A 14,292-nucleotide genomic window follows, 5' to 3' on the forward strand; every position below is an offset into this window, starting at 1 on the left:
ACTGGCCAGCCCCACCGCCGCCCTCCGAGGAACCCTCATCTACCGACCCCCTAGACCCCGCGGACCCTTCGCCAACTCCATCACAGACATTATCTCCCCGCAGGCCATCGCATCCACCAACTACACCCTGCTGGGAGACCTCAACTTCCACCTCGAAAATCAACTGGACCCCAACACCACATCCCTCCTGGACAACCTCCACAACATTGGACTCCGCCAGATCGTGACCGAGCCCACGCACTCAGCAGGACACACCCTAGACCCCTCTTCACTACAGGAAACTCCATCACCTTCAGCCACACCACCAAACTCCCGTGGACCGACCATCGTTGCGTCCACTACACCTTCAGAACACCCACCATCCACAGACACCAGCACCTGCTTCCACAAAGAAACTGGACCAAAATCACTGATGACCAGCTCACCTCCTCACTCAACAACTCCACCCCAACCATCGCGGAAAACGACGACCCCAACACCGCAGCCCGAACCCTGCATAGATGGATCTCGGACAGCACCAACACCATAGCCCCCCTCAAGAAAAACAATACCCGTGCCAAGAAAGCCAGATGGTTTACCACCGAACTTCGAGAGTCCAGGCGCACATGCCGCCGCCTTGAAAAGGCCTGGAGAAACACCAAATCCACAGAAACCCACAACAACTTCAGAGCCGCCCCCAACGCCCACCATCAACTCATCAGAGAAACGAGGAAAAAAGCGTTTGAAGACAGAATCTCCACCCACGCACACAACAGCAAGGAACACTTCAGCATCATCAAGGAGTTCGCCCAACCCACCAGCGAGTCTACCGACATCCCTCCCTCACAAGACCTCTGCGACAAACTCAGCATCTTTTTCCACCACAAAATCAAGAGCATCTACAACAACTTCGACGAAGACAACCAACACACTGAACCATCACCAACCACCCCCGACACCCGGAAACCAGCGATTGATGACTGGACAGCCCTCACCACCGAAGACACACTGAAGACAATGAAGTCAATCCACTCAGGGGCCCCCACGGACCCCTGCCCCCACCACATCTTCAACAGAGCCGCCAACACCATCGCACCCATGCTCCGCCAAACCATCAACCGCTCCCTGGCGACCGCCTCGTTCCCCGACGACTGGAAACACGCCGAGGTCAACCCCCTCCTAAAGAAACCCTCAGCGGACCCCACCGACCTCAAAAACTACAGACCCATCTCCCTGCTCCCGTTCCCAGCGAAAGTCATCGAGAAAGCCATCAACAGCCAACTCGTCACATTCATTGAAGAACACAACATCCTTGACTCCTCCCAATCCGGCTTCAGAAAAAAACACAGTACGGAAACCGCCCTCCTCGCCGCAACAGACGACATCCGCACCTTACTGGACAAAGGAGAAACAGTAGCCCTCATCCTCCTCGACCTATCAGCGGCGTTCGACACAGTCTCCCACCGCACCCTAATACGCAGACTCTACGATGCAGGAATCCAGGACAAGGCCCTCGACTGGATCTGCTCCTTCCTCTCCGGCAGGACGCAGCGGGTCAGACTCCCCCCTTTCCTCTCGGACCCCACACCGATAACCTGCGGAGTCCCCCAGGGCTCCTCCCTCAGCTTGACGCTCTTCAACGTCTACATGGCTCCACTTGCCCCCATCGTCAGAACCTACGGACTCAACATCGTGTCATATGCAGACGACACCCAGCTCATCCTCTCCCTATCCAACGAGCCCAACACCGCCAGACGCAACTTTCGAGAAGGCATGGAAGCCGTCGCCAAATGGATGAAAAACAGCTGCCTTCAACTAAACACCAACAAAACAGAAGTACTCATCATGGGCCCAAACCCCGACGCCTGGAGCGACACCTGGTGGCCCACCGCCCTCGGAAACCCGCCTACCCCCACAGACCACGCACGCAACCTGGGAATCATCCTGGACTCCGAGCTCAAAATGGACCGCCAGATCAACTCTGTCTCATCTTCCTGCTTCCACACCCTCCGCCTCCTTCGTAAGACCTTCAAATGGATCCCCCTCGAACACCGAAAGACAGTCACTCACGCCCTGGTCACCAGCAGACTCGACTACGGCAACGCACTCTACGCAGGAATAAACAAAAACCTCATCCGCAAGCTACAGAACATCCAGAAAGCCGCCGCAAGACTGGTCCTCAACCTGCCAAAACACTGCCACATCTCCCAGCACCTGCGCACACTCCACTGGCTCCCCGTCGAGGCGAGAATCACCTTTAAGATGCTCACCCACGCACACAAGGCCCTCCACGGCACCGGACCAGCATACCTGAACAGCCGACTCAAATTCCACGCACCCCAAAGGACCCTACGATCAGCCCAGCTTTCCTACGCCGTGGTCCCCCGCACCAGAAAGACCAGATTGTGAGGCCGCTCCTTCTCCTTCCTCGCGGCCAAAGCATGGAACGCCCTTCCGCTCCACCTCAGACAGACAACATCGCTCCCCATCTTCGCAAGAAACCTCAAAACCTGGCTCTTCGACAGACCCCCTCCTTGATGGAATGGAACCTGCACCACCCCCCCCCCGCCCCCCCACCCCTAGCGCCTTGAGACCCTTACGGGTGAGTAGTCGCGCTTTAACAAACTCCTGATTGATTGATTGATAGATAATCCTGTGCCTAAATTAGTAGACACTATAATAGTGGCAGCTGGATGGTCACCTCCTCAGGACTCCGCCATTTCAAACACAGGAACCGTAATACTGCCGGACTATTCGTGCATTACTTGCATGTTGGATGCCCATTTCCACGAACTTTAACCAATGCCATGGAACCTGGGACAAAGCCAAAACGCACATACACATTCTGAGAACTAAGAAATGGCCAGGATAACTCTATAAGCTATTCTAATAAAAATTAACTACTACATCCACACAGGCAGCACAGCGTGAATGCTTTTGTGGGTAAAAAAAAGGAGAAACAAGTTCACCTCCATTCTCCGGGGAAACACAATTGCACATTTATTGGACAATAATAAACAAGATTGTGGGCACTTTTGAGCTATAAGTCGAGTATATTCCCTCAGCAGAGAAGGACGGAAAATACTATACCTAGCTTGGAGTGCAACTTATGTCACCTTGAAATACTGGACCTACAGTACCCCTTTTAGTGAGAAAATGACCTCCAAATGCCACCTCTTATGGTTTGAGAATAGTTTTATAGGATTTCCCACCCTTTGCGTGACCACCAGGATTCATACCAAGTAAGTGAAGCTGCAGCTTGTCCTCTTGCTAGCAGAATGAGCAACACATGTTTGGTACAGGAATCTACAAAGGATACCATTAGTAGCACCAATCCTCCATAAGGTGCATTTTTGGTCTTCATCAAAGACTACGGTCAAATACTACCTCCGGTCCCCCCCTATACTGGCTTCTTGGCTCTAGAAGGCCTAGATTTTCGGCACCTCAATGTACAAGATGCTTGTGTCATACATTTTGAGCGCCCAGAATGCAATCCGTATTTCAGGCATACATCCTTATGTTAGATGTAGACTTGCCAAAAGGGTCTTGATCCAGTTGACATTGGAAACACACAGATCTTGCTTTACTTGCAATATTAATTGTGGTCAGGTCTCCAATATCTCTCTCTCAGAATAAACCTAAAAGGGATATTCACAAATAAGTCATCGACCACTTTGATCTCTTTGCATAGTGCAATTGTGAGAGGCCATATCAGAACATATTCACGAGTCTGTGAAAACACTCTCATTGAGCCCATCATTGTACTTGCACAACTCATGTCTCGCGCTTTTGAGCCCATACACAGAGCAATTTCTGTAATGGGAAACAGCAGTTGTATTGTTTTTCAGCAATCTGGTTCTAAGTTTGGCTCACATTGGCTCGAATGGATTTTGTGCATCTAACTAAGAACACAAGTTACCCTGTTGAGCAACTGGATGGTTATTTGCGGATCGGCGCATGGGCTCTATCTTGGGAGCCACTGCCCCTATACTTAGACATTTTTATATGATTTTAGATGCTCCAACTCTGGGATTTGTTGTTTGTTCCCCCTTCCCCTCCATATCTTGAGTTTTGGAACACTGTACTTGAGTGCCCTGAGCAAGGTGTGACCACGATCGTGGTCCTCACCGAAATGCGCGCCTGCGCAGGTTATAACAGGAGTATGTGGATCACAACATCTGATTGAGTTGCTTATATCAATATATATAAAAAGTGGAATACTTCACTTATATAGATGGATCTATGATGTACATCAAAGACTTATAAGATGTCTCTACCCATTCATTATATTTATATGTCTCAAGGAAAGACAGCTCAATTTTTGCCCTGTTACATTGTCTCTACTCCACTTTTGTTTGCAGACATCTATCGAGATTCATTGTATGTTAGTGTATAAATGGATGTGTGCGGTGTGTATGATATGATTTCAGATGTGGTTGCTGAGTTTGAATGATTGTAGGGCGGATGAAGAAAAATATCCCTTGTAATCTACCAGAGTGTAGTTATTTTATGAATTTACAGAATTTATGTACATAATGTGTTGACATTTATTGTGATCTATTATGTATTAAATACCTAGAATTTCCAATGTATTAAGATTGTTTCCATTATTGAAGTTTCTTTGAAATCTATGGCTCAATGACTTTGACGAGTTGTCCCCAGATGATAGCGAGAAAGCCCGCTTATATTTATCTAAGGCAAGTTTTTCCTTATTATGCTGATTGGTAGTCTAGCAAATGAGAACGATTTAGACAGGTGAAACTGTCAACGTAGTTAATGTTGGGAATGATGTGTAGAGGTATATTTACAACTGTTTACGATTCACTAGGCGAACAGCAACCTACTTGGTATGATGTGATATGCTATCTAACATTATTGCTTGTCTTTGAAAAAGGGTGAATTGACAAATGAGCAGGATGTTGTGGACTACATCATGAGCCAGCCCAATGTCGTTCCCAGGATCAATGCCAGAGTCCTGGGACCAGAGAGGCAGTACCTGGACCTAACCGCTTCCAGTGAGTACAATCTCGGTTGTTGCAGTTCTGTCACAGATTGCCTCCTTTTTGTGCTCCTTCCTAGTTCAAGGTTTCAAGATTTTTATTTGATTTGATTTAGACTTCTACTGAGGTCAACAAATACAAAATACATGAATTTAAAACAATTTTTATTATTTTCTTTAAAAGAACTTTTTAAAACTCTTTAAAAGCTTGAACAAGTTATGACAGACAAATTCATCGGGAGGCGACTTGCATAACATAATTAAACCTTAAGCGGAAGAGACTTTGTATCTAAAACAAATGGGCTGTATAAACCGGCGCCGGACCTCGACCAGGATCGGATTTGGGCAGACTGTCAAAACATGAGGTAGATCTTGTACTCCTCCGTTACACAAATCACAAATACCTGCCATGTTCTCTAGGTTATTCCATCTAGAAGTATAAACTTTTATTGGAAGGATCCCAACCGTAATAAGAGAATACAGCGCCTTTCTCTGTGTACTAGCTGAAAGTGTAGATATTGCTTGGGAGATTTATATTCCATGCTTTTTACATATTGTTCCTAGTGCATTAATTGCAAATAGTGTTCAACATCCAATTCAAAGCTTATCCTAGGTGTTGAGTTCTTTAGAAAGAGCTTCGAAAGTGCTGGCGTCCAGGATTGTAAAAGTGCTACTGTGCAGTGAGACGCATTGAGAGCTGTACTAAGATTCCTATTAAAAGTGTACTGTGAATATTCATTTCTAAAAGTCTCCAATTTTAAAATGTGCCTTAGAGATCCTAGGTCGGCGTGTAAAAGATATAATCTTATTATGTACGCGATAGCTCTGGCAAATATACTAACTAAAGAGAGCTCTAGGCATAATGCTTGAGACAGAACAGATTGGTTAACTTTTAACAGTTTACTTAAAATATTCCCTTCTCTCACCTTTACTGGTTGCCCGGTTTTAATCTATATATGCTCGAGGGCATAAGATAAAATAAGGGGAATTTTCATACGGTAGACCTAAAGTAAGGGTTGGAAGTCTCTGTTCCCGGTGGAGGAGTAGAGCCTCTGCAAGGCCCCTACTTGAGCATCTACCTCACGCCCTATATGTTGGAAGTGGGAGGAGTTTTGTACGGTTTGGGAAAAAAATTGCCCCAGGTAAGTATATTCTTTAACGGTCTCAATTGATTTACCTCCCAGTGACCATTTAAAAGGACATGATTGCTTTTTTCCTCACAAGTGTAAGACTTTAGTTTTCGATATGTTTGAAACCAGAAAGTTTTGATTTGCATTATGATTTAATACATTTAAATTTCTTTGAAGGCCTGTTGGAGTATGGTCTAGTATTACAATGTTGTCAGCATACATTAAGCTATGGATATCGCTGCATGCTATTTTTAGAGGGAAGGTCACTTATGTAGAGAGAAAATAATATGGGGGCCAAAAGGCAAAATTGTTTCAAACCATTCATTGTGGAGATAGATCTGGTTATCCCCCCCCCCCCCCCCACCCTCCCCATTTATACTCTACGCCATGTTACTGTATACAAAGATATGCTTATTGTTAGTAGGTCATGGGGAATCCCTAGCCTCTCTAACTTCCTCCAGAGTGTTGCCCTGTCCACTCCGTCAAAAGCAGTAGTAAAATCAGTAAAAGCACAGTAAACAACTTGTGATTTTGATACTACATATTTGTCAAGAACTGTTAGCAAAACTGTGATGTTGTCTTCTACTGAATGTTTTGGACCGAAGCCTGCCTGGATCATAGGAATCACTCCACTCGAAAAAGCCCAGTTCTTTAGGTAGTCCAAGGCGCAGGCTGCAAAGATCTTTCCTGTGGCATCTAGTAATGCAATTTGACGATAGTTGTTTGGAATCGTCCTAGAGCCTTTTTTAGGTCTCGCCTGTCAATGTGTTTGCGCATTGAGCTTGCGAGAGATATTGGGGCTTAACGAGCGCTTAACCATCGGGTGATTTTATGCTGTGCCCGTGAAAAGCAAGGCTCAATGCGCAAGTGCATTGAACTAAAAAGCGCGTGCACATGAAAGCCAGCCATCTGGCCTCACTTCTCCTCCCCCCTAATTGTTTGCACTTTCACGGCAGCTAGGCCGTGAGCTACATCAAAGGGTTCCGCTGCCCTGCTCCCTGCTTCATTGCCACCAGCTTTACTTGTTTTTACTTGATCCTAAGGCCAGCCCATAGCCGAGCCATGCAATAAAAAACATGTACTCCCACATCTCTTTACTGAAAACTGTTATGATCTCAGATTACAGGTTATTCCGAAGGTTTTCATAAGGGGTATTTCTTGGATTCGATGGGCACGCTTGTTTCTCTAAGACCTTCAAGAGGATAGGGAGTCGCAATATAAAACGAAAGTTGTTAAAATCATCTCTGTCCACAAAGGCTATTTTAGGTCTCGTCTACAGGTGGCTTTAGATTTCTCACAAGCTTCAACAGTTTTCCAATGCATAATGTATGCTTTTCGTCAGCATCGTCATCCTATGGCATGTTAAACTGTCATTCACATTTCATTTTGTTTCTTCCAACCACATAAGGGAGCAGTGGTTCAGTACAATGAAACCATTGACACACTTCACAGCGAGTTGTGCATTTCCACCTTGGCTGCCCTGTGTTGGTGCCCAAGTGGCGCCCTTTGCCTCCCTCTAACTTGCTCCCTTAGCACTGCCCCTCCCAACGCTGCACTGCAACTCCAACCACCCACCAATGGACACACCACATGCCCCCCCAGACGCAGCCCTTTGACTCTCCTAGAGTCGCCCCCGCTGCCCCGTCCATCTCCTCACTTAATTCCGATCTCTACCCACCCCATCTCAGCACCGCCTGCAACCCGCCTGTTCTGCTACACGGAAAACTTTATTTATTCATTTATTTTCTCTCCGCCCTGGATGCCTGCCAACCCCCCACGTCCTGCGCATGAGGGCACTGCGTTGGTGCCACAATCCCCCCACTCCCCTTTGACTCGCCCACCTCTTGCTCGCCTTGCACTGCACCATCCCTAGAGCCATCGGGTGCCCCTTAATGGCCGTAACGTTCTATATTAAAACGCTATGCTCCAGAGCGGCCCATGCGGCTGACACCCCAACCCCCCCACCTCACAACCTGTATCAGCAGCCCTCTCTTCTCAGACTGCACCACCATTCAAGCCGCCATGAGCACTGCAGCTGCCCGCATATCCCCCCACCCCCGCACCTATACTGCCCAGAACCAACCCCCAATCGCACCATATCTGACCCCTACCGTCCAGCGCAAGCAAACCAAGGATACCAACTCCCCCCTCCCATCTTTCGACGCCCCTTTCTGCCGTCGATAGTCAAGTGATAAATTACAAAAGTTAAATCTAGTACCATTATAAATTACAACAAATATTACGTCAGTATTAATTATTTTGAAAAATTCTACGCCATTGGGAATTGTCAGATCAATACAAGTAAGACAGGGAAAAACTAAACCTGTACCTTTACTAATGCTATAGGTGTCACATTTGCTACTTTTATAACTATTGCCATTTCAAAGAACAAAATTAATACTTTTATTATTGGAAAAACATAAACCTAACTCAAAAAATAATTACATTTCCACAACACCAATAGCTCAAACTTTTCTAATGTGAGACCTATTGCATTTCCAATGCTTGTTTTAAGAGAGGAACCACAATGCTCCCCTGTTATGATTTTGGGATTCTTCCAGTTGCGAAGCAGTGTGCATATATAAGGGGGCTAGAAATTTGCTCCACTCATTGGGATTGGATTGGAGGGCTTTAATCGGAATATTGTCTGGTCCCACTACTGCAGAAGGTCTCGCTGCTTTTATGTAGAGGGCAATCTGTAGAGACGTTGGGGCTAAAGTGTCACAGTTGGATTGTCCCTTCCTTTGGGTCTGCAGGTCGAATTGCTCAGAGTTCTGTGATTTTGGTTTATACAAGTTAAGAATATATTTTTCCCAAACAGATAAAGAAACTGGGAATGCTTGTATGGGTTTTTTAGTCACCATTTGCTTAGCAACGTTTCTCCAGAATGCCTTGCAATTTTTGCATTTTACTGCCATTTGGCAATCAGACCAGTTTTTCTCTTTTTGGTCATGTCATTTTTTTTCTCTTTTTTCCGTTGACAAGTTTTTTTCCCGACTTTTTGATTTCTTTCTGTCTTGATGTAGAGAAGTTTTGAAATTGCGATCGGACCAGTCTGTTTAGTTTAGATTAATGAGGATCTACACTCTTTACTTTGGGATGACTCTTACCCTTGTCTTGCCTATTTGAAAATTCCTGGAGGGTAGCCACTACTGAGCGAACTGTCTTCATAACTTGATAAAGGATTAACTTTTTTATTGGCGAGATCTAAGAGTGAGGAAGAGATTGCAGTGTTAATTTTATTTATTGCTTTGGAGTTCCAGATTATCCATCCATTTTTTTGATCTACAACGGCCCGGCCATTCCGAGATCATAGAGACCATGGAGAGGTAAATTGCATTGAGTTCTATTCCCAAGGTCCGGAATGCATGATCACTTTCTTGTGTACTCTGTATATTCAGTGATTGCACTTTCGCAAAGAGGTCAAAACTGGCGATTACATAATCTAGGATGGATGAGCAATAGGTACCTATTCTAGTAAAGGCAGCAGGAATATCTCCTTCTACTCTTCCGTTCAGGGTGACACCATTCATTGCGTACACAAAAGAAAGAAGTAATTTCCCTTGTTTTTCTGCTTTTATCTTAGTTGGAAACAAGGGTATTGGAATAGCAAGAGCTGCATCTTGTGTGTGGTTCCCCCCATTGACCAGAAGAGTATTAGAGATTTTTCTATTAAAGCCCCCAGCAATTATTGTCCGAGGGAACCCTTTAGATTCAAAAGTTGAATCTATTTTCTCAAAAGTTATTCCACAAGAGAATCATGGGAGGGTCCTGGTAGGATATAGATATTGAAGATTAACAAATCTTTGGTGAGCTCCGAGCTTTCCATCCGGTGCTTGATTTTAATACATTGAACATTCAAAAGAGACAACTCAATTACTTCTAGGTCCCAATTAATTTCTTCTCTTAGGAGAACTACAAGGCCTCCCTTTGCATGGCGAATTTTAGTGGCCTCTGCAGCGATGTCAAACACAAAGTAGTCTTTTTGGACAAAAGTAAATGGAGACCGTGTTTCTTGCAACAGAACGATCAACGGGGAGTTTTCCAAAATACGGGCTAACGTTTCAGAATTTTTTACAGAGATATTCCATGTGACTATTTTCAAGCTTCTGTTAAAAAGGACGTTTTTGTGCTTTGTCGTCTTTATTGCTATTCAGATTGAAAAAAATCTGGAAATTTTCGTTTGCTTGTGGCTCTTTTTTTGGAATATGATTCCAGATTCTACACTCTCCATCTTTGATCGAAATTATAAGAGATTCTGTGTGCATTCCTTTGAGGTTCAAAACCCACAAGCAGATGCATTATGATAGGGGAACTTGTTCTCATTCTTCTCTTTTGGGTATTTGTGATGTTGCATTTTCTGTAACTACCACTACATCAAATCCATTTCTGTGGAGGATATCCCTCTTTTAAAATATTAGAAGGAATTATGTTGTAATGTAAATGGATTTTATGCAGTAGATTTACTATTCTCCCACGGTTTAATGGGTCTTTATCACTGCGGAAAAAGTCTGTTAAATCCAGGATGCAGGAAACTATTTGTTCCCGCTTTTGTGTGTAGATTCTTGGCGGAGGATTGACATTCTTTTTCTGAGTTAGTCGGAAACAGACCATCTTTTAGCTGTTTTTTAGAGAAATGGGATGCCAATGGGTTTAATTGCATCTGTTCACCATTAATTTTGTGTAATGGAGTATTCTGGACTATATTTTGACTTGCTTCTGGAGCCTTCGAGTCGTGATTGTGTCCCTGAACTGCCTGTTCTGGACAATTAAATTGTGGAAATTTTACTTTTCTTCCAGAATGTCTTGAAATTTTAAGTTTTTATTCTTTTCTTCTTCTTCTTCTTCTTATGTTTTCCCTTAGACTTATTTCTCTTTTTAGTTTGCTTTGTCATGATCTCTGATTGCTTTAAATTTGGTGTTCCTACGGCTTCCTTATCTTATTTTTTTAGTTGATTGGCTTGATAGCCCTAGATGGTATTTCTGGTTGAAAATGGGAAACAGAGGAATCATAACTTGTGAAGAACTCTGTCGAGGTATCCTCAAATTTGCAGAGAGAATAGATTTTTACTTCATTGGAACATTTCTTTTTCACCTTTTTTAGAGAGAGACCTCCAGTTTGAGTCTCCTTATGTAGATTTCTTGTAGGGTAGTTCATGGAAGCTGGAGGGAAAATAGAACAATTATCTTCTTTTCTGCCCTTATTTTTTCTTGGGCTTATTAGTGGAGTTTGAGAGTTTTGATTGGGATGTTTTTTCCTCTTTTTGTCTACTAGGTATTGTAGTATTCCTGTTTAGGTTTCCAAAATCAGATCAGAATTTTCCACATTCTTTTCAAGGAGAGCCAAGATGGATTCCATAATGCTCTGCAATGAGAGGGCGGTACTAGAAATATGTTCTCGCCTGTTGGAAGATTGCAGTGTGTTGAATAACTAAAATTCTGGAGATTGAGAATAATTTCCCACGACATCAGTAGTTACTTGGTGTGCAGTTAAATACATTTACTGACTCTTTTATTGTTTTAGATGGTTCTGTCCGGAAGAGTAAAATCAGTGTTTGATATTTGTAAAGGTACCTCCGCTGATTTATTTGCTTTTTGAGTGATTTGACCCGTACTCTCCAAATGTTTTGTGGCTTTTGTCAGTTCAAATGTCTGTTTTCTTTCCTATTCTATGAAGATTTGCTGATTATTATTGACCTTTGAATTCTCTAGCGCTAGACTACATTGTTGTTTAACACCTGTGAGATTCCCTGTTCAACTGGTGCTGTTTGATCGGCCATTTTTCGAGTGTTATCAAAGAATTTTGTTATTTCAATACTTCCTGCGACTGCTCCAATATGAGCTGCTTTGCAGTTACTCTTTCACAGTGATTTAGCCATGCCCACTCATTTCATAAGTACTTTAGCCATGCCCACTCTTTTCATAAGTACTGTTCGGGATCGTCCGTTTTTTTATAAGCTGTACCGTACAGATGAATGAGTGGTCAATAAGGCACCCAGTAGCTAAGGTGATGTTACGTTTTTGACGGTATAGGGAAGTGAATGCAGAGCGTTGTTGGGAGAAAAGAACATGCTGAGCATAGGCGTTGAACAGAAGTGGACCCCCCGATTATGCAAGCAGCGTCGGCCTAATGCCGGGTGCTTCCATACTACCCGAGTGGTGCCTGTGGTTCTACCCCCACCTATGTACCTTTCCAGGCCCTTACTATGACAATGAGTTCCTGGAAAAGGACTGAAAGTGGTGGGGCTGATTGCTGTTTGCTGAAAGTTTTGGGCGAAGGGCTTCTTAGAGTGGACAGATCCAATTTTAGTGGACCCCTGTCTTTCACCTAGGGTCAGTCACGACTCGATGTGCAAGAAGTAGAGGGGTCAGTGCTAGGATGCGGTTATGAAAGGTAATCTGACTGCTTAAAGCACGAAGATTAAAACTTGTGAGTTCTGGTGCAGTGATGAGAAAAGAGTGTATGCAATTGGCAGCTGCCAGGTACACCTCCCCTGTCGCCACTGCTGTAAGAACTTCTCTCACTGCTCAAACAGCTCAAACTGGCTTAGGGTCCCAACTGGTCCATTTCAGGGCTTGGCGGCTTCTATAAACAGCATCCTTCTTCAGCCTCGTGCGGTGCGACTGCGGCCCACCGGGCAGACCGCACCTGGTCCTGGCCAATGCCTTTTATTTAGGTTTTAAAAATCAACACATAAATAAAAGGCATTGTCATTTGCAATGCCAATAGCTCAAACTCTTCTAAATGCGAGACCTATTGCATTGCACATGCTTGTTAGTTAGGCTAGTACACCCTTAGGACAGTACCATAACTATTTTAATTCACACCACTACCTTTTCCACATACCCTCACACACCCATCGGCTTCATCAAAAGATCTCCGGCAAAGAGCCCCTTCGCTGGTCCCTTTCGGGTATTGCAGTGCCGGCCAGACGAGGAGCAAAAAGCCCTATGATGAAGCATGACATCCTCTGGGGTGTGTGAGGACAATCCGTAAGAGACCTGAACTCTCCTAGACTCTCCTTCACTTTAGGAACTGCAAATTCATTCATTTTCTGCATTCCAAATGATTGATATTATTGCAGAGATCTGTCTGGTGTTGCTCCTAATAACCATATTAAAGTATGTGTTCAAATGTATTAGTCTGTTTTCTTTCTGTTGCCAAATGTAATGTATACAAGTCGGATAATTGGGATTCTAAATGAGTACTGGTGCTCCATCCTAGCTATGTTCATTTGCATCTATGCATTCAGAAGGTCATCCCAGAAAGATATAAAAAATTCCTTCAAACTTTTTTTTTTTCTTTTTTTTTACTAGTACTGATTTGTGAAACTGGGATGAATGCTTGCTCTGCAGTTTTTAATGGCTCATGACCCGTTTTCTGATGTTTCTGAAGGAGAGGCTCCATTACCGCGAGTTTAAAATCCTGCTGCCATAGTCACATGATGGGAAAATCCTCTCATTGCAGTGAAACAACTCGGGAAAATCCTCTCATTGCAGTGAAACAACTCGGATTTGGTCTGTGCAAGCATTTCTGGTGTGCTCCCGTTCTCCACAGAGCTTTAGTCGGCCCGGCAGACCCCTTCTACTTTTTGCTAGCTACATTTAGCATGAAAGAGTTAACACTTACACTGCGCTATGAACAAATTGGCTTCTTTAGAAGAGAAAGAAAAATAACTTCTCCCATAAAATTGGATGTCAATGGATTATCCCAGCTGAGAACCGTGGATTAGAGTGCCTGGAAAAAGGCATCCAAGTGGAAACGTGCAATATTAGTGCACACGTGGGCTGAGACCCTCCTTCACACTAACTCAATTACTGGGCACTGTTATCACAGGTGCAATACGAGTTTCATGCCGTACGGCCACCGGGATAAGCCTGCGGTACAGCTTTCCTCTCTACTTCGGACTTGTCATTTCTTTCTCTGCCGAAATTGTATAACATCTGGTCAAGGAACCACAACATGTCGGTTATCTAAGCTGACAAGATGTTCTTCTCTTACTGATATGATGATGCAGTAGGGGAATCTCACACCCCTGTTGAGGGCTCTACTATATGTTACACTTCCTTGCCTAAAAAGGGTCCTACTGGCCATTTAATTTAATCGGACAGCTGCCCAGTTGACTTGCTAATTCACACCTTCCAGAGCCAGCGCCCAGTGTGCTCCAGCACCTCTCACACACT

General features: G+C 44.3%; 1 protein-coding gene across 2 annotated transcripts in view; it reads left to right on the plus strand.

The window, feature by feature from the left end:
* Window positions 1-14,292, plus strand: part of UGGT1 (UDP-glucose glycoprotein glucosyltransferase 1) — an 849,443-nt gene that overhangs the window by 367,199 nt on the left and 467,952 nt on the right. For both annotated transcript variants that reach the window (XM_086943802.1, XM_086943803.1), the window contains exon 19: window positions 4,874-4,994. In XM_086943802.1, the coding sequence (XP_086799928.1) occupies window positions 4,874-4,994 (121 nt within the window). The remainder of the gene's footprint in view (window positions 1-4,873; window positions 4,995-14,292) is intronic.

This window comes from Lissotriton vulgaris, chromosome 11 (assembly GCF_964263255.1).
Source record: "Lissotriton vulgaris chromosome 11, aLisVul1.2, whole genome shotgun sequence".
Classification (NCBI taxonomy): domain Eukaryota; kingdom Metazoa; phylum Chordata; class Amphibia; order Caudata; family Salamandridae; genus Lissotriton; species Lissotriton vulgaris.